General features: G+C 41.8%; 1 protein-coding gene across 1 annotated transcript; it reads right to left on the bottom strand.

Moving 5' to 3' along the window:
• Positions 1-274: 274 nt before the first annotated feature.
• LOC134321498 (tectonic-3-like) lies at positions 275-20,254 on the bottom strand. Its single transcript, XM_063003273.1, has 14 exons — positions 19,825-20,254; positions 15,773-15,887; positions 14,382-14,482; positions 12,737-12,858; positions 10,719-10,827; positions 9,923-10,041; positions 9,798-9,836; positions 9,634-9,708; positions 8,580-8,699; positions 6,093-6,188; positions 4,141-4,241; positions 2,724-2,871; positions 1,799-1,936; positions 275-457 (listed from the first exon to the last, which is right to left on the bottom strand). The coding sequence occupies exons 1-14, from the start codon at positions 20,114-20,116 to the stop codon at positions 305-307; spliced, it is 1,728 nt and encodes a 575-aa protein (XP_062859343.1). The 5' UTR covers positions 20,117-20,254; the 3' UTR covers positions 275-304.
• Between the last annotated feature and the right edge of the window lie 1,198 nt (positions 20,255-21,452).

Raw genomic sequence — 21,452 nt, 5'->3', positions numbered from 1 at the left:
TGCTTAGCAGGAAGGTTCCTCACAGTCCTTATTTTAAAGCTCCTATTATTCTGTATTATCCAGTTTCACCCTGTGAGATTAATCTTGTGTATCATCGCCACCTACTGGGCTGGCATGCTCATGTCAACACTTTCATCTCGTGTTTGGAGTTTTATTGGACCTGTGAGTAACGCGCAGTATTAAAAGCTTTAAACCCAACACACACAAACAGGACGTGGAGCTGATTAACCACACACGTGGAGACTCTGGTACTCTGGTGTTGTTCTCAGTGAGGTAGAAGAACAAGAGTTCATTTAATCCTGCTTTACTCCACATCCAGTTCATCTGCACCTCCGGAGAAAAACCCAAACGGGAACTTCCATTCAGGACGAGGCTCAGCCCTGGGGGGTTCTGGGTAAATGCTGGTATCGGAGAAAATCACCTCAGTGGTGAGAGGGAGAGCAGAAATGATGGGACACTAGAACAACAAGACAAAGTGGATCCGTTTAACTCTACTAGAGTTTGGACATTTATTCTAATGACAACATGTAACTAAAATAGTGATAATGAAAACATGATTCCTGACTTAAGTCTGATCAAAACTATTGGTAAAAAAAAACATTTAACTTTAAACAGCTAACAATTCATATTTCAGTTGAGAGCAGATCCAAGAAAAAGCCACAACACCAGCAGTAGAGTTTGATGTAGTACAAACAACAATTCCAGATTAGTATAGACACAGTGTGAAATGTAAATAATAAAAAACAAGATATTTAAATGTTAGCTCAATTTAAAAGTAATGCCTGCAGGATGTTACAAAAGTCCTAAACATGTGATGCAATCACACTTAAATATAAATAAGACATTTACATTTTCAGCCGTTAGCTGATGCTTATATCCAGAGCGACTTACAGTTCCTTGACAGTATACTGTCTAAGCAATTGAGGGTTAAGGGCCTTGCTCAAGGGCCCAACAGTGGCAACCTGGCAGTGTTGGGGCTTGAACCAGCGACCTTTCGATTATTAGTCAAGTACCTTAACCACTAGGCTACAAGGCTACAAATGGAGCATAAAGAGAAGACTTAGTACTTTGTTCCTTAACAAATGATGACAAGGATCTTGAGTATTTCACCCTCTACAGCGCATAATATCATCAAAAGATTCATGAAGCTGAGGACTATACAGAATAAAAGCAAAGTGTCAACAACAACCAGAAATGCTGTTGACTGATGCACAGTGAAAATGTGTATTGTGGGTCTGATATGACGACCTTCCTTATTATGGATTATGTTTATGGAAATGATTTATTGTTTGTGTTTAGTGATTTAACATTTTTCGTTCGCGTAATCCTAGTAATCCTACGGCAATTCAGTTAGCAATCGGTTAATCAAAATGTCCAAGATGTCGAAGTGTAAAGCAGCTAAAAACCAGCTCAGGTAACTGAATTTGGACTTCCAAACAATTCTGTGGACACAGAAAGGGGGAGATCAAAACATGGACGAGTATTTCTTTTTAGACCGTCGCTGGATTTACAGTCAACTATGAAGGCAGCTGTGCTGTGTATCGTAGCTTCCATTTATTATATCATTCAGTTAATGAGTGTCATTTATTGACTGCAGTGAAATGTGGCTCTTTTCTTTAAAAAATCTGTAAATCGGTGAATTTAGGGCCTTATTTATTATATAATGTAGCTTTGAGAGCTTTTTTTCTCCAGCACAAAACCAAACCTTTCTGAATATTAAAGAAAGCTTGATTACACATTACATCAAGATTTGATTTATTTACTGAACCTTTCCAGTAGGAGGTACGACCTGTCTCACCTTCAGGATCTGACAGGTGAAGATGTACTTGACCCCGAGGACGTGATTCTGAGGGAGCGCCAACGTTCCTCTCTGAGCCCAAAGGATCCTCACAGACAGAGAGACTGGTAGCAGACACCTCGTCTCACACCCTTCATCCTGCACAGTCCGAAATCAATCCTTCACACACATTTATATACACACACTATATGGCCAAAAGTATCTGGACACCCTTCAACTTAGTTGCTTAAATTCTCACAGATACACTTTATAATATTGTGGCTTTATAAACCTGTTCCAGAGGAGTAGAGGCTGTTGTAGTTGCATTTTAGCGCATCCAATTTCTACCTGTCAATCATCCTCTCACTAATGCTGGTCCCTGCTCCTGATTGGGGAGGACGATGCTGCTCCACGCCCCCTCCGACACGTGCACAGCAATCGAACATCTTATCACCTACACTTGAGTGCAGTGCAGTACTGCGCTGTGTACGGAGAGCCACACCCTCTACCGCACTCCTTTCCCATCTCCGTGCAGGCGCCACCAACCAGCCAGCAGAGATCGTAATCGTACTAGTCTGAGAGAGAGTCCCCATCCGGCTTAGTCCCGCCCATCTGAACAACAAGCCAATCGTTGTTCATGTGGCCGCTCAGCCTCAGCCGGCAGGCAGAACCGGGATTCGATACGATGTATTCGAGATCTCAGCTCTGGTGAACAGCGTGTGTTTTTACCGCTGCACCACCTGAGCGGCTATAGTTGCATATTAATGCCCATGCTTTTGGAATAGGATATTCACTAACACATGATCAGGTGTCCAGACACTTTTAGAAGAAGAATGCTTGGTGTTTGGACTAAAGCAACCACATTACTGAACATCATTCATTGAAAAGGGAAGAGATGAAGAAGAATGATGACTGTGAATGACGTGACGATTGTTACTAGAATTACCGGACTCGGCTCGGGACACCCCTGTACGACGACCCTGCTCCTTGGTGGTTCTGATCCTGCTGTCATGGCGACTGTAGCAGGGCTTGTGGCCCCACGTAGGACTCTGTAGATCTGGTCCCTTAGCGATGCGCAGTCCTGTATCGTAGATCTAAACATAAAAAAATTAGAAATCTTATTAATGTTTAACAGTCTTACACACAGGGTCATGTAAGTCATGGGCATCAATAAGAAAATCTAGGAAGCTCGGTACAGATCTCAGACTTGGAGCCACTTCTAAGCAACAACAGGTTTTAAGATCATCTGAACAAACAGCAGCCCATAATAAAATGTAAAAGATCCAAGGTTGGGAATAAAAGCCCACACTGTTAGATTCTGCTGAGAGGAAATGTGTCCAGATGCTTCTATGTAATCAAAAACTCAAAATATAGGCTTAGTATGAATTCAAAGCTGCTGCAATACAAGAGTCACTGTCCACAGTCATGCTTGTTTTATATCATCAGCTGGTACTGATGATGAGGAGAAAGAAAACTCCAGATGTAACAATGATTAGTAATTTGGTTACAAATCACCAACCCAACAACACGGTACCTACTGTTAAGCCTGGTGGTGGTAGTATTATAATCTGGGGCTGTTTTTAGTACCCATTCCCAATGTCATTTTTCATGTCCCAATGAAAAATCAAATCAAGTGCCAGAAAACCAGCACATCTGGATAAAATCCACCAGTTCTGCCATGCATAGCGGCCAAAGATCCAACTAGAGTTCTACCAGAAGCTTAATGACTATTAAAAGCCAAAAATGGACCAGCCCCGAGCTACCTTCGTGGTCTAATAAAACCCCGCTCTGTACCACGCAACCTCCGAGCCACTAGTCTCGCCTGACTTGATCCTCCACCCAGGACAAGAGGAAGACAAGCATCGAGGTTCTTCTCTGTACCAGCAACCAAGTGGTGGAACGAACTTCCTCTGTCTGTCCAAACATCCGAGTCTCTTGCTGTCTTTAAAAAACGATTAAAAACCTTCATCACCTCTTCACTAAGCACTTAAGCTGACCTGTACTCACTCACTAACACTCACTAATACTAATTTATTTCTTGCACCTGGTTTTAGCAGATTTGTGTTCTTGGACTGTCGTTTACTTAAACTGGAGTAAGGTAATGTTCACCATGGAAGTTTTTCTGTAAGTTTCTCTGGATAAGAGCGCCTGCTAAATGCCGAAGATGTAAATTAAAAAGTGGCCGATCAAACTAAGAGAAATATAAGAAAAATAAAACCAAAAATAAATCTGCTGTCTGTATATAAAAGCTCATAAAAATCATATAGTCACAGAAAAAGAATAGTGTGCTATGACATCCATGCCTTACAGGTATAAGTAAACTTTTGACCTCTACTATATGATGCCTGAATAACAGTAATTACCTGAAGGTGCAGCCGGTCATGGTGTTGTGGTTGAACAGAATGGGAGTTCGGGGAAGCTCTGCAGCACACTCGCCTCCTGAGGAAAGACCCTGGATCGTCAACTTCATCAGAGTCAAGGTTCACAGGCCGGTAATCAGCCAATCACAAGGCACAAACAGGCATGTGCTGATAATCAGTTATTCAATATATCTCAGCATTGCTAAAAGCATATCACACTTGTGAAAAGATAATGGCTACTTGGCTACGATGTTAAAATGATCAGTCAGGAAAGATGTACAGAGCCATTTCTAAGGGTTAAGGACTCCACTGAACCACAGTGAGAAAGCCTTGCAATGGTTGTAAGTCCAACTAAGACTGGTTGTGCTGCAGATTTTGTTCTTCAAGGGCTAAGCAGATGTTTCTAGGGCGGCTTGGTGGCTAAGTGGGTAGCACTGTCACCTCACAGCAAGAAGGTCCTGGGTTCGATTCCCAGGTGGGGTGGTCTGGGTCCTTTCTGTGTGGAGTTTGCATGTTCTCCCCGTGTCTGCGTGGGTTTCCTCCGGGTGCTCCCCGGGTTTCCTCCCACAGTCCAAAGACGTGCAAGTGAGGTAAACTGGAGATACTGAATTGTCCATGACTGTGTTCGATATTAACCTTGTGAACTGATGAGTCTTGTGTAATGAGTAACTACCGTTCCTGTCATGAATGTAACCAAAGTGTAAAACGTGACGATAAATTCATAATAAACAAACAAACAGATGTTTCTAACCTCTGCTCAGGTTATTAAAAAGGATTTGTAAGAGGGTAGAGAAGGAAAAAAACAATCTCAGCGCTTGTTTGACATTTGCAACAAAAAAAATCAAGCATTTACATTTTCTGCATGTAGCAGATGCTTTTATCCAAAGTGACTTACAGTCTAAGCAATTGAAAGTTAAGGGCCTCGCTCAGAGCCCAACAATGGCAACCTGGCAGTGGTGGGGTTTGAACCAGCGACCTTCTTCTTACTAGTCCAGTACCTTAACCGCTAGGCTACAACTGCCCTATAAACATGTGTACAGTTTAATGAAATTCTTTTCCCACATATCACAGCTTGTTTTGGAAGCTGGGGTCAGAGCGCAGGGTCAGTCATTGTATGGCATCCCTGGAGCAGACAGGGTTAAGGGTCTTGCTTAAGGACCCAAGAATGGCTGTATGGCAGAGCTGGGATTCAAACCCACAATCTTCCAGTGGATAGGCCAAAGCTCTATCCACTAGGCCAGAGGTCGAGAGGTCCGTGGGTCATTTATTACCGGGCCGCACAGTAAAAATAAATAATGTACACCAGACCTGGGCATTGTACGGCCCGCGGGCCATCCCCGACCGGCCCGATGAGGTCAGTGGCAATTAAAAATCAGACGTAAATAAATGTACATCACACATGCTTTATATCAGGATTGTTTTTATTTGGACGGGAGCGCTATTTCTTTACATTTCCGATGTTTCGATTTACGTGTGTGTGAGACGAGTGTATCCAGCTTCACCGGAATGGGTCGGTGAACAGAACTGAGTGCTTTTAGGACCTAAACTGCTTGCTGATTGTCAGATCATGTGTCCATAAGATGAAGCTGAGGTGTAATTGTGTTTTGTAGCAGGAAAGGACCAAAGAATTAAACATTTTAAGGTGGGTTAGTGGTGAAACCTGAGAGGAGCAGGTCATCTAACGTTAGATTTAAAGCAAGAGTGGATTAAAATGACATTATAGGAGGAGTTCAGTTGCCTCTAAAGGTGGTATAACCAGTGATTAAGTTAAGCCGTTCAAACTAACCCTATTTAAATGGGCACAGAGAAGTTACCAGCTGATCATAGAATGACAATGTCACAAAGTAATGGCAAATATTAATGCTAGAACGTTCTATACTGAAAGTGGGTGTGTGTATATTTCTGACCCAGCTTCCCTGATCAGTGCATTTTTATTATGAATGCAAAAAGGATACAGGTCCGGATTCTCCACCAAACCAGCCAATCAGTGGCGTTCCAAACAACAAGCCCCCCGATGGTGATTTAGGAAGAGACGGTGAAGGTGCAGCCAGCTGTAAAAAACAATTATTTAATTATTAAATCTTATCAATTCATTAATGATTATATATTATTACTGTAGCACATTAGTACTATTTAAGGAATAACAATAGTAGGGGCGTGTGGGTGGTGCAGCAGTCTAATGTGCTACCCCATCACTGCATGACGTGGGTTTGAATCTCAGCAGCGCCACTGGATTGGTTGGGAGCTAAAAAGACACATTTAGTCGTGAAGGCCGGATGGGGAATCACCTCCCTGCTGCTGCATGAGTGATGGAGAAATACTTTAGACTAGCATGTTCCACTGTATGAGCTCCAGTTCTACTGAGGAATCTACCAATGCCTGGTGAAAAGCAGAGCCTAGTGGCTGTACATACATAGATAGATAGATATACTTTATTTCTCATATATACATACAGTGTATCACAAAAGTGAGTACACCCCTCACATTTCTGCAGATATTTAAGTATATCTTTTCATGGGACAACACTGACAAAATGACACTTTGACACAATGAAAAGTAGTCTGTGTGCAGCTTATATAACAGTGTAAATTTATTCTTCCCTCAAAATAACTCAATATACAGCCATTAATGTCTAAACCACCGGCAACAAAAGTGAGTACACCCCTTAGTGAAAGTTCCTGAAGTGTCAATATTTTGTGTGGCCACCATTATTTCCCAGAACTGCCTTAACTCTCCTGGGCATGGAGTTTACCAGAGCTTCACAGGTTGCCACTGGAATGCTTTTCCACTCCTCCATGACGACATCACGGAGCTGGCGGATATTCGAGACTTTTCGCTCCTCCACCTTCCGCTTGAGGATGCCCCAAAGATGTTCTATTGGGTTTAGGTCTGGAGACATGCTTGGCCAGTCCATCACCTTTACCCTCAGCCTCTTCAATAAAGCAGTGGTCGTCTTAGAGGTGTGTTTGGGGTCATTATCATGCTGGAACACTGCCATGGGACCCAGTTTCCAGAGGGAGGGGATCATGCTCTGCTTCAGTATTTCACAGTACATATTGGAGTTCATGTGTCCCTCAATGAAATGTAACTCCCCAACACCTGCTGCACTCATGCAGCCCCAGACCATGGCATTCCCACCACCATGCTTGACTGTAGGCATGACACACTTATCTTTGTACTCCTCACCTGATTGCCGCCACACATGCTTGAGACCATCTGAACCAAACAAATTAATTTTGGTCTCATCAGACCATAGGATATGGTTCCAGTAATCCATGTCCTTTGTTGACATGTCTTCAGCAAACTGTTTGTGGGCTTTCTTGTGTAGAGACTTCAGAAGAGGCTTCCTTCTGGGGTGACAGCCATGCAGACCAATTTGATGTAGTGTGCGGCGTATGGTCTGAGCACTGACAGGCTGACCCCCCACCTTTTCAATCTCTGCAGCAATGCTGACAGCACTCCTGCGCCTATCTTTCAAAGACAGCAGTTGGATGTGACGCTGAGCACGTGCACTCAGCTTCTTTGGACGACCAACGCGAGGTCTGTTCTGAGTGGACCCTGCTCTTTTAAAACGCTGGATGATCTTGGCCACTGTGCTGCAGCTCAGTTTCAGGGTGTTGGCAATCTTCTTGTAGCCTTGGCCATCTTCATGTAGCGCAACAATTCGTCTTTTAAGATCCTCAGAGAGTTCTTTGCCATGAGGTGCCATGTTGGAACTTTCAGTGACCAGTATGAGAGAGTGTGAGAGCTGTACTACTAAATTGAACACACCTGCTCCCTATGCACACCTGAGACCTAGTAACACAAACAAATCACATGACATTTTGGAGGGAAAATGACAAGCAGTGCTCAATTTGGACATTTGGGGGTGTAGTCTCTTAGGGGTGTACTCACTTTTGTTGCCGGTGGTTTAGACATTAATGGCTGTATATTGAGTTATTTTGAGGGAAGAATAAATTTACACTGTTATATAAGCTGCACACAGACTACTTTTCATTGTGTCAAAGTGTCATTTTGTCAGTGTTGTCCCATGAAAAGATATACTTAAATATCTGCAGAAATGTGAGGGGTGTACTCACTTTTGTGATACACTGTATATACATGTGTACAGTACAATGAAATTCTTTCTTCGCATATCCCAGCTCGTTTGGAAGCTGGGGTCAGAGCGCAGGGTCAGCCATCGTACAGCGCCCCTGGAGCAGACAGGGTTAAGGGCCTTGCTCAAGGACCCAACAGTGGCTGCATAGCAGAGCCTGGATTTGAACCGCCAATCTTCCGGTTGATAGCCCAAAGCTCAACCCACTAGGCTACCACGTGTCAGAGGAGGCGTGTGCCACCTACATTCATTCTGGGCAACACAGGTGCATGCGGTGGAGAAATCTTATTTGAGAAATGGACATGACTAAACTGAGACAGTAACTACATAATAAAAGGTACAGAACCTGAAATTGTATGGCATGTTGTTGCAGTAGCTGTGTCCCAAATCTAGCATTGGTCAGTTCTGCTCTTATGGCGGCTTCTGTAATTTCTCCTGCGCTGGTGTACGTGATCACATACTCCACCTGAAACAGACAGACGGTCGCGTCAGCTCTCTGAGGGCTCTAAAAAAGGTAGATTATATCACCAAAATGATGTGTACACCAGACCGTGAGCTTGTTAGACACCCTATTCTAAAACTAAAGCATTAATTAGAGCCCCATCATTTTTATTAAAGACTTTGCTTGTTTGTTTGTTTATTAGGATTTTAACTTACATTCATGACAGGAACGGTAGTTATTCATTACACAAGGTTCATCAGTTCACAAGTTTATTGTCAAACACAGTCATGGACAATTCAGTATCTCCAATTCACCTCACTTGCACGTCTGTGGACTGTGGGAGGAAACCGGAGCACCCGGAGTAAACCCACGTAGACACGGGGAGAACACGCAAACTCCACACAGAAAGGACCCGGACCGGCCCACCTGGGGATCGAACCCAGGACCTTCTTGCTGTGAGGCGACAGTGCTACCCACCGAGCCACCGTGCTGCCCAAAAGACTTTGCACCAGATTTTTAAAGGTGGCCCATACAGTCAAAATTTGCAAATGTTTAATCTGTATAAAGGTGCACAAGTGTTGATTATTTGTAAATTCGGGCTCATCAGGGACGGTTTAACTGCTTTTGGTACACAGAGGGAGACGTTAGCTGGCGTGTTAGCGGGTTGTGTCGCCTCAGCCTGTCGGTAGTGCATCTAAATAACCTGCCATATGAGTGTGATGTCTTATTAGAATCCTCTCTACTGAGGCAGCTGATCAGGTAGGCAGTAGGCAGCAAGGCAGCTCACTAGGATTTCAGACAGACACCCTGTTTCCACAAAGTTGAAAGCATATCATTTGAAACAACTCGATAATTTAGAGGTGTCCACATACTTTTGGTCATACAGTGTGAGGCTAAATCTAACATGTCAATTCAAACACCCCTGTTTACTACATTTCCCAGGAATCCTCGCACTGACCTTGGAGACCACGTTCAAACAGGATCCATTGTGCTCCCCAGGTCCAGGCAGGATCACCACTGGAACAACTGGGATCTAAAATTGTAGAAAGTACATACGACATGGTTACCTGATCAATCTGTGAATGTAGCATTAGCATTAATTATTTAACTGCTATAAATTACCATCAGGTTTGGACTGTTTACTTCTGATAAACGTGGAACCTGCAAATTGAAACACGTCCACTGAATTATTTGTGATTTCCTTGACCTTTCCCGATGAGGAGACTGTAAATGTGGAGACATTTTACCTTAAGGAGGCTGAAACCAGTGAAATAAGAGAAAACACTCAGACCTCCGTCTCCCTCTGCTCTACATGACTGAGCACTAACAACACGGGAACACCAGAACGATCCAGAACGCAGGAACTCTGGGAGAGAGAATGAGAAAAAATTGGATTAATTTCTTGCATCCTCCTCAACTTTTCTCCCAATGAAGTCGTTTCTAATTCCCTTTCACAATTCCTCTGTCGACTGCACTACAAACACACTGGCCAGGAAGAGGTGTAGATCAGCATCCACCCCCTCCAACCCCTCATCAACCAGCAGTGGATTCTTAGAGCTGCATAGTACATACAGTCACACTATGCTCTGTGTTTCCTCACTACTTGTGCTGCCACCCCAACACCGCATGATTTGCTGTTGTATCTGCGATGAGTAGAAACCCTATAGGACCCTACCCTCCTCAGTCACGCCCAATGTGTCTGTTGAGCACCTGGCCCGTTCTATAGTAGAGGGCCAACTGCATGCATGTGTAAACACCCTTTTAACCTGGTGTATTTAACAACCTGAGCAGCTTGTTTATTTACATTCTGACCCATAGTTAAATGTAACATTTATTATCTGTAAAAATAATTACATTAATCATCTGTAGGAATTGGACACATTTTTGAAAAGCGTCCCATTTCTTTTGATTTTATTATAAAGAAATATGTGGACGGCGTGTGATGAGAAGTGGCTGCAGATTGGAAATGTGTTGGGGGGGGGGGGGGGGGGGGTTCTGACACTCCTGGAAAGTGATCTAAAAAAAACTGAGACTCATCCGTACTTGCTGGATTGCGATCGAGACAGGAAGAAGAAGCTGATCCTGCAGACGGCTGTCTGAGCGCGCTCACTACAGACGTGTTGGTGTAATAGGTCAGAATGACGTCGTCAACCTGGGTAAGAAAGACGTTTTAATTCAGTTTGATTTTTACTTCCCACGTCACTGCAGGACAGTGAACATAACACTGATCAAATTCATAACTACAATATTTCTATCAGGGACATAATGCAAGAGCATTCTAAACTCTAGAATAGAATACAAAAAAATAGAGTTGGATATAACAGAATAAAATAGAATACAATACAATAGAATAAAATATGATAAAATAGAATAAAATAGAGTTGGATATAATAGAATAAAATAGGATACAATAGAATAGAATAAAATAGGATAGAATAGGATATCATAAAATAGAATAGGATACAGTAAAATAGAATAGGCTACAATAGAATAAAATAGAATAGAATAGGCTACAATAGAATAAAATAGAATAGGCTACAATAGAATAGAATAGGATAGAATAGAATACAATAAAATAGGATAGAATAGAATACAATAAAATAGAATAGGCTACAATAGAATAGAATAGGATAGAATAGAATACAATAAAATAGGATAGAATAGAATACAATAAAATAGAATAGAATAGGCTACAATAGAATAAAATAGAATAGAATAGGCTACAATAGAATAGGATAGGATAGAATAGAATAGAATAGAATAGAATAGGCTACAATAGAATAGAATAAAATAGGATAGGATAGAATAGAATACAATAAAATAGGATAGAATAGAATACAATAAAATAGAATAGGATAGAATAGAATACAATAAAATAGAATAGAATAGGCTACAATAGAATAAAATAGAATAGAATAGGCTACAATAGAATAGGATAGGATAGAATAGAATAGAATAGAATAGAATAGGCTACAATAGAATAGAATAGGATAGGATAGAATAGAATAGAATACAATAAAATAGGATAGAATAGAATACAATAAAATAGGATAGAATAGAATAGGATACGATAGGATAGGATAGGATAGGCTACAATACAATAGAATAAAATAGAATAGAATACAATAAAATAGAATAGAATACAATACAATAAAATAGAATAGAATAGAATAGAATAGGATAGAATAGAATAGGATACAATCGAATAGGATAGGATATGATAGAATAGAATAGAATAGAATACAATAGAATAAAGTTTCTATTCTATTTGATGAGTTTAGAATCTTCTTGAAAGGCTTTGATACGAGTCCTGTACAGGTGGTTGTGGGATTCCTCAGGAAGAGAATCTTCCAGTTTCAGTTCTCCGAGGGATACAGGAGGTGAAGATCTGGCTGCACTTTCTATAAACCCTTAAGGAGTAAATGCTGAGTAAACGCTGGGGAATAAGTATTAGCACCATAGGGTGCACCTGGCCCTGTAACAGCTGGTGAATCCTGCATCATACTGAGCAGTTGGCAGCAGATGTTGGAGGTTGAAAACATTCAAACATAAATAAACATAAATCTTTCCAGATGTAGGAAATGTGAAGTTGCCTTGGCAAACAATATTACTTTTTTATATTGCTCACAGGTCCATGTTTGGTGCTCTTTATACCAAGGTTTAAATAACAGCCCAAAGCTAGTTGGTAGTTGGTAGTTTTGGGGTGTTTCCACTTGCACCCACTGTTCCACTTTGCTGTACCATTTGATTTGTCCATGACTGATTAAATCATATGGCTCTTTTTTGTTCACAGATGCACCTGCAAATCTAGCACCCATTCTTTGCCCTTTCTGGAACTCTGTTAGTTGCCTTATGCTACTCTGAAGTCTGATATATGTTGATTGATGCCGTTAATTGTAAACAGTATTATAAAACTCACTGTTATTGCTGTGATTTAGTCGCTTCAAAGCCAAGCTGCTTTCAATGTGGTGTTTCCATTATTTTGTCCACCACTGTGCTCCGTCAAATAAACGAAACTCTACACGAAAGACATTTTTATTAAAACAACAAAAGCAGCAAACCTTGTAAAAGTCTGAGTTCTGAGCGAGGCTGGACGAAGGTTCCTGCAGTGAGAAGTGAGGAGAGGAGATGGACGTCGGACCTTCAGGGGCGACAAAAGGAGTCTGTGCTGTAATATCTGAACCTAGAATAAAGAACACAAGCTGCAGTCAGTTCGGAATCAAAACAACCATCAGCTCAATACACTGGGTAACACAGAGAGTCAAAAGTTTACATACACACGCAGAAATGTTCTACAAATTTGCTGGGTCAAACATCGAATCCAGACTGCAGCTTAGATGATTTATATTTGGTGGTGTAGAAAGTTCTGTGATACAATTTAACTTCTCCTGATTCCTATTATTGATGACTGAATATAGCTGGTGACTACTCAGTGCCCATATAAATAGAGCTAGCTTAACTGCTCCCATTACAAAAAACACAAAACTGGGAGGATTCACCAGATATATACAGTCATCTTATGCCAAGTTCACACTACACGACTCTCCAAGCGGTCAGGTCGCTGTACAGTTCACACTACACGACTGGATCTCTTGTAATCGGGAATCTTTCAAGTCGGTGTGTATTTCACACTACACGACTGATTGGGTTTTCACACTACACCATCTATCACCAACTGGAATCGCAGGCGAGCTTCTCTGGTCTCCCAAACTACGTTCTGTCAAAAAAACAAACACGAGAAGTGATGAGGGGTTTAATGATATCACGTCCACGAGATGCACGTCAGCAAGTAGCGAGCGATCAAAGTTTGTGCGCTGATCAAGGAATCAAGAAGAAAAAATAAATGAATCTGAGTGGATTTGGCAACATGAACAGCAGGGATTGTTTGTTCTATAGTGAGTTGGAGGTTAATAAATATTATTGCAATGCAGCGTGGGTATTTTGTAGAGAACGATAAGGTCAGAAATACTGTAAAACTTGTGTGTGTGCTGATATATTCTGATATAAATTATATTACACCCCTGTCCCACCTTTTTACACTCCTCCCCTGCGTTTCCCCTCACACCGTATCTTGCGTTCTCATTGGCTGTTCGACATAGCACTCACTGCCAGTCGGGCAACTCGGATCCAGATATCTGACATGCTAGAAATCTCGCTTTGGGAGCCGCTCGGATCGAGTTGTTGAGTAGTTCACACGAAACCGGGTTTCGATCGCCGAGCGAACGCTGAGTTGCTCCCGAGCCGGCAAATCTAGCGCCGAGCGAAAATCTGGGCAAAATCGTGTAGTGTGAACCAGGCATAATCTGGGAGAAGAACTCAAACTCTTACCTGGTGCTAAAAGGAAATTTGCTTGACCCTTATAGTGACACTGTCCGCAATCAAGCAAGCTTCGCAATAGGCTTAGAGGCTGTTACGCATAAAAGAGACCACTGTTTTAAAATTGGCACCTTAAAGCTGGTCCAAAGTTTGCGCCTCTTTCTTGCCCAGCACTTTCCAAGCCAAAGGTTGAAATACAGCTTGTTCGACTATGGATAGTCTGACACAAGATCCAGCATCTTCTAGTTCTTCTACTACAAATGAGACTTTTCTAATCATAGATAGAATTTTCTCATACGTTCTCTATACAAATAATTTATTTTCTGTCACAAATGGTTTATGCGACTTCAGATGAGTTAAAATATGACATGGATTGAAAAGAATCGTTACCGTTTCCTTTCCGAACACAGAAGAGTGAATCTGTGACCGTCACCAACTCTGGATCCACGTTAGCTCGAAACATCAGCCAGTTCTCGATGCAAACTCCATCCCTTCAAATACAAACACCACATTCATTACTAATCCAGCTCAGAGTTCACAGCAGGACTTTAACATGGAAATGGTATTCTAACTTCTAGCCAAACTATTCCATATTCATGCTCGCAGATAACAGGCCAGGGATTAGGGTTAATGTAGCTTTAGTCACAGACAGAAAGCTCAGGAGTCTCAGAGGAATATTGTACTATCTAATAACCTAAATATTGGTTGTTGTTGGCTCATGATTGTGAAGCTTGTAGCTGTAAATCAGGAAATGCTTCTGATTTTGGGTTTTCAGTCTCAGTGATATTTTTCCACATAGAACATTCACGAATTTGCCAAAAACCACCATAAACTTACAGTCAAGTGGTTCATTATTAAACATTGGTTACGGCCGCTCAGGTGGCACAGCGGTAAAAACACACGCTGGAACCAGAACTGGGATCTCAAATACATCGTATCGAATCTCAGCTCTGCCTGCCGGTTGAGGCTGAGCGGCCACATGAACAACGATTGGCCTGTTGTTCAGATATGGGCGGGACTAAGCCGGATGGGGTCTCTCTCTCATGACTAATGCAATTACGACCTCTGCTGGCTGATTGATGGCGCCTGCACAGAGATGACAAAAAGAGTGCTGTCAGGGTGTGTCTCTGTACACAACGCTGAGCTGCACTGCACTCATCAAAGTGTAGGTGATAAGATGCATACGGCTGCTGCCCACGTGTCGGAGGGGGCGTGGGTTAGCTTCGTTCTCCTCAATCAGAGCGGGGATGGCATGACGCAATTGGACGCCCTAAAAGGGAGTAAAAGGGGAGAAAGTGCATAAAGAAAGCTGTTTATAGATCAAAACACTTTGTCTCAGTTACTTTCCGTATCTTGTATCCGTGCATTATTGTTCCATGTTGTTGAATGAGAGTTAAAATTTGGCCTCTATGTCGCCTTATTTATACCCCAGTAAAACATGAAGTCATGGATGATACCTTAAGAGTGAACAAGCATCTGGTACAGTTTGTTTATAAGAATTTCCATCTGCGCAAATAATTGTGACACGTTTCAATGAGTCGAACAAAAACGGAATCATCCACATGATCCCTCTGAAAAGTATAGTTTTAGGAGCATCATGATATGGGGCTGCTTTTCTGCTGACTCACATTAATAAAGAAAACACCAGAAAAAACGTTTTGTTTGATTTATAGGTACAAAGTTAAACGACATTCTGAGTGTAAATATTAAGTGGACGTTTGTACTGAAAACGGTTGAAGACTTGGTTCAGCATCACTGCCAAATTTAGCAAAGATTTTTACTGTGTTTCCTGTTTACAGCCGTTGAACACGGAGCTCAGGTCGGCCGTGCCGCAGTCCACAAAGTCACAGCAGCAGCCGATATCACAGAAATCTGACGTGATGTCACACTGGCAATCTGAAAAGAGAGAAAGACTTGTTATGATGATAAACTACAGTACAGATACTGTGACTATTGGTTTCTCTGTGCCCCTATACATATTGCTATAAAATAGCTATAGATGGCTGGACCCGTTATAACAGTGGTCTTTTTTTTGCAAAGATTGTAGAGAAAATCCTAACTCTGACCACAGACATGAAGACATTTGTCTGAGTGGTAAAATGCAATCCAAGAACCACAAAAAAAGTCTGCCATGAATTACAACCTGCTAGAAAAAGGCTGACACACTGTTTACAGGCAAGCAGGCTTTACATTACTATCAGCTGTTCCATGTATTTTGTACTAACAGATTATTTTTTGTACTCAGGTCGGTGACGGAGCTTCCTAAAGTCCTGTCAGTACAACTGGTCCAGTGCATCTATATATGTGTACTTAAGTATATCCATACACATGCGTATGTATGTTGATGTACAGTGTATCACAAAAGTGAGTACACCCCTCACATTTCTGCAAATATTTTATTATATCTTTTCATGGGACAACACTATAGAAATAAAACTTGGATATAACTTAGAGTAGTCAGTGTACAACTTGTATAGCAGTGTAGATTTACTGTCTTCTGAAAATAACTCAACACACAGCCATTAATGTCTAAATAGCTGGCAACATAAGTGAGTACACCCCACAGTGAACATGTCCAAATTGTGCCCAAATGTGTCAATATTTTGTGTGACCACCATTATTATCCAGCACTGCCTTAACCCTCCTGGGCATGGAATTCACCAGAGCTGCACAGGTTGCTACTGGAATCCTCTTCCACTCCTCCATGATGACATCACGGAGCTGGTGGATGTTAGACACCTTGAACTCCTCCACCTTCCACTTGAGGATGCGCCACAGGTGCTCAATTGGGTTTAGTCCATCACCTTTACCTTCAGCTTCCTCAGCAAGGCAGTTGTCATCTTGGAGGTTGTGTTTGGGGTCGTTATCCTGTTGGAAAACTGCCATGAGGCCCAGTTTTCGAAGGGAGGGGATCATGCTCTGTTTCAGAATGTCACAGTACATGTTGGAATTCATGTTTCCCTCAATGAACTGCAGCTCCCCAGTGCCAGCAACACTCATGCAGCCCAAGACCATGATGCTACCACCACCATGCTTGACTGTAGGCAAGATACAGTTGTCTTGGTACTTCTCACCAGGGCGCCGCCACACATGCTGGACACCATCTGAGCCAAACAAGTTTATCTTGGTCTCGTCAGACCACAGGGCATTCCAGTAATCCATGTTCTTGGACTGCTTGTCTTCAGCAAACTGTTTGCGGGCTTTCTTGTGCGTCAGCTTCCTTCTGGGATGACGACCATGCAGACCGAGTTGATGCAGTGTGCGGCGTATGGTCTGAGCACTGACAGGCTGACCTCCCACGTCTTCAACCTCTGCAGCAATGCTGGCAGCACTCATGTGTCTATTTTTTAAAGCCAACCTCTGGATATGACGCCGAACACGTGGACTCAACTTCTTTGGTCGACCCTGGCGAAGCCTGTTCCGAGTGGAACCGGTCCTGGAAAACCGCTGTATGACCTTGGCCACCATGCTGTAGCTCAGTTTCAGGGTGTTAGCAATCTTCTTATAGCCCAGGCCATCTTTGTGGAGAGCAACAATTATATTTCTCACATCCTCAGAGAGTTCTTTGCCATGAGGTGCCATGTTGAATATCCAGTGGCCAGTATGAGAGAATTGTACCCAAAACACCAAATTTAACAGCCCTGCTCCCCATTTACACCTGGGACCTTGACACATGACACCAGGGAGGGACAACGACACATTTGGGCACAATTTGGACATGTTTACTGTGGGGTGTACTCACTTATGTTGCCAGCTATTTAGACATTAATGGCTGTGTGTTGAGTTATTTTCAGAAGACAGTAAATCTACACTGCTATACAAGCTGTACACTGACTACTCTAACTTATATCCAAGTTTCATGTCTATAGTGTTGTCCCATGAAAAGATATAATAAAATATTTGCAGAAATGTGAGGGGTGTACTCACTTTTGTGATACACTGTATATATAGATATGGCTATATTGGATATTGCAATACTCGCAACTCTATCACTTTACTATTTAATATTTAATCTATATGTAATTTGTACTATACTCTGTATACTTGGAACTGCACCTCCCTGCACTTTTACTTTCATTCATTCATTTTTCTCTCAAATCCTTCCTCACCATTAATAACTGCACTGTAGTTATGTGATATACTGTATGTAAAACTCAGGTTACTTTTAGTCTTGGTTGTTATGTTTGTGCTGTTTTTTTGAATTCATGTTGTTTTTATTATTTTTATAGTGTGTCATTGTGGTATAATGCTACTGGGACTTTAATTTTCTTCAAGATCAATAAAGTATATACACTATATTGCCAAAAGTATTCGCTCGTCTGCCTTCACACGCATATGAACTTGAGTGACTCCCATTCTTAATCCATAGGGTTTAATATGATGCCGCCACCCTTACAGCTATAACAGCTTCAACTCTTCTGGGAAGGCTTTCCACAAGGTTTAGGAGTGTGTTTATGGGAATTTTTGATTATTCTTCCAGAAGCGCATTTGTGAGGTCAGACACTGATGTTGGACGAGAAGGCCCGGCTCACAGTCTCCGCTCTAATTCATCCCAAAGGTGTTCTATCTATCGGGTTGAGGTCAGGACTCTGTGCAGGCCAGTCGAGTTCTTCCACACCAAACTGGCTCGTCCACGTCTTTATGGACCTTGTGCTTTGTGCACTGGTGCGCAGTCATGTTGGAACAGGAAGGGGCCATCCCCAAACTGTTCCCACAAAGTTGGGGGCATGAAATTGTCCAAAATCTCTTGGTATGCTGAAGCATTAAGAGTTCCTTTCACTGTAACTAAGGGGCCGAGCCCGACTCCTGAAAAACACCCCCACACCATAATCCCCCCTCCACCAAACTTTACACTCAGCACAATGCGGTCAGACAGGTACCGTTCTCCTGGCAACCACCAAACCCAGACTCGTCCATCAGATCGCCACACGGAGAAGCGTGATTCGTCACTACAGAGAACACGTCTCCACTGCTCTAGAGTCCAGTTGCGTTGTGCTTTACACCACTGCATCCGACGCTTTGCATTGCGCTTGGTGATGTAAGGCTTGGATGCAGCTGCTCGGCCATGGAAACCCATTCCATGAAGCTCTACACACTGTTCTTGAGCTCATCTGAAGGCCACATGAAGTTTGGAGGTCTGTAGCGATTGACTCTGCAGAAAGTTGACGCTGACCCGCTCTGTCATTTTACGTGGCTAACACCTGAATTCAATTATCTGGATGGTTGAGTGAATACTTTTGGCAGTATAGTGTATATATATATCTCTATCTATCATCTGCAAATAGAAAGTTATTGGAACTACAAATTGTTTCTGAACAGCAACAGGACAATCTGAAAGCAGCAGAAACAGCAGTTGCACAGAGAAGTTTTATACAAGTATGAGTATATGAAACAATGGTCTTTTTACCAATGTTAAAAAGCAAATCCAAACGTTCACCTACACCTAGTAGATCTCTTAGGTCCATGGACTCTGGTCAACTAGTCAGCAGAGTCCAAACTAAACATGGTGAAGCAGCATTTAGCTGCTACGCTGCATAGAGCTGGAACAGACCGTCAGGAGATGTTAGATGTGCCTCAAATGTAGAAATGTTTAAATCCAGGTTTAAAACTTTTCTCTTTTCATCTGCCTGTGATTGAGCTCTAAATTTTGCACTTTATTATTATTTACTGCACTTTACATCTTTATTTTAAATCACCAAATACTTTCTATTTTCTTTTAGGTTTTCATGTTCTTATTTCTTTTATTCTGTATGTAAAACACACACACACACACACACACACACACACACACACACACACACACGTACAGTGTACAGATTCTTCTATAAGTTACCCTCTGTTGTCTGTACTCGACTGTAGACTGTAGGCAGAGCAGTAATCAGCGGTGCTGGAGCTTCAGTAGAGGTATTAGATCGAATCCCTCGAGTGGACAAGTCCTCCAAATCAGTTCCATTCAAATCCACTGAATCATTGAGAGACTCTTCAGCTACTGTTACATTATATTTATGAGTGGGAGCAGAATTGCTAACATCAGTAGGAGGTAAAACGCTCTGGGAACGTAAATTAAGGGGTAAAATAACAGTTAGAACCATAAAGAGCTGAAGTCTGGCTCCTGAAATCACCATGTTTATCAGCACTGATACTTTAATGCTGTTTTATTCATGTAAACAACAAAGCTAACGAGCAAGCAAACACGCTAGCTAGCATAGCCCCAACACGTTGGAATACAGTTTGTAAACACTCAAACAGAACTACTCAGCTAGCTAACTCGTTTTTATACTCATGTGTGTCTAATTTATTCAAATCGTCCAAATAAAACATCCGAAATGATTTAAAATCGTTTAAATGATCACAGTTTAGCTGTTGTAAACCAGACGCCGCAACAGCCGTTGTCATGGTAATCCTAAGGCTGTGTCCTAAACTGTATCCTACTACACTATATAGTAGTTTCAAATGTGGAAGATCAGTCTGAGCAGGGAGCGAATGTAGCACACTAAGTAGTGCACTAGTAAGTCATTTGAAACGCAACCATGACAGTACAAAAAGACTCACCCAAAAGTTTAATTATAATATTATTATTTTTTCAGACATACTATGAATAAAATGATTAGTAAAAGTCAAAATAAAAAATATATAAATATAATTTAAATATGATGAAAGAAAATGCGACATTCATTCATACACACCTCAGGACAGTTTAGGCAGCCAATCCACCTACTGCATTTCATTTCATTTTCAGTATTTAGCACATGCTTTTATTCAAAGCAACTTACAGTACTGTGACATTATGTTGTTCAAGCCATTGAAGGTTAAGGGCCTTGCTCAAGGGCCCAACAGTGGCAACCTGGCAGCAGTGGGGCTTGAACCAACAACCTTTTCATTACTAGTCCAGCACTTTAACCACTAGACTACAACTTGCGTGTTTTGGGGAAACAAACTCTGACATGAGGAGAACAAAGGTCAAACCCAGGTACCCAGAACCAGAGTTGCTGTGTGACACTGACATTGCATTACATTAATATTCGTTTATTCATTTATTTTCGCTAACATCTATTGCATGGTCAGGGTCGCTCTGTCCTACAACTAGTCCTAACAGACATAAAGCGTTAAATCATAACATCATGGCTGTAGAATTTGGATTTTGGACTTTGTAGGCCAATGTGCATCTTGTAACTTGTGTAAGGAAGACAAATGTAGAGCCCTGAGTAATGCATGTATGTGTTTGTGTTGAGAAGTACCGCACAGTATTTCATGGTACGTTGTACAATAACAAATCAAGTGTCTAAAAGAAAATGTATTTTGACCAGATTTCCCACTATGGATCCATTGGATGCCATTTGCTTTGCATGGTCGTATAACAGCCAACATGTATGAAGTGATTTTTAAGGACCACAAAGACCCCTGGTAATGCCATCTTTCAATATATTTCTATATTCCAGATGACAACGAACCCATTCCATG

Source organism: Trichomycterus rosablanca, chromosome 10 (genome assembly GCF_030014385.1).
Source record: "Trichomycterus rosablanca isolate fTriRos1 chromosome 10, fTriRos1.hap1, whole genome shotgun sequence".
In the NCBI taxonomy this organism is placed as follows: Eukaryota; Metazoa; Chordata; class Actinopteri; order Siluriformes; family Trichomycteridae; genus Trichomycterus; species Trichomycterus rosablanca.
Note: the sequence above shows the minus strand (reverse complement) of the source record. Positions and strands in the feature narration are given on the sequence as shown.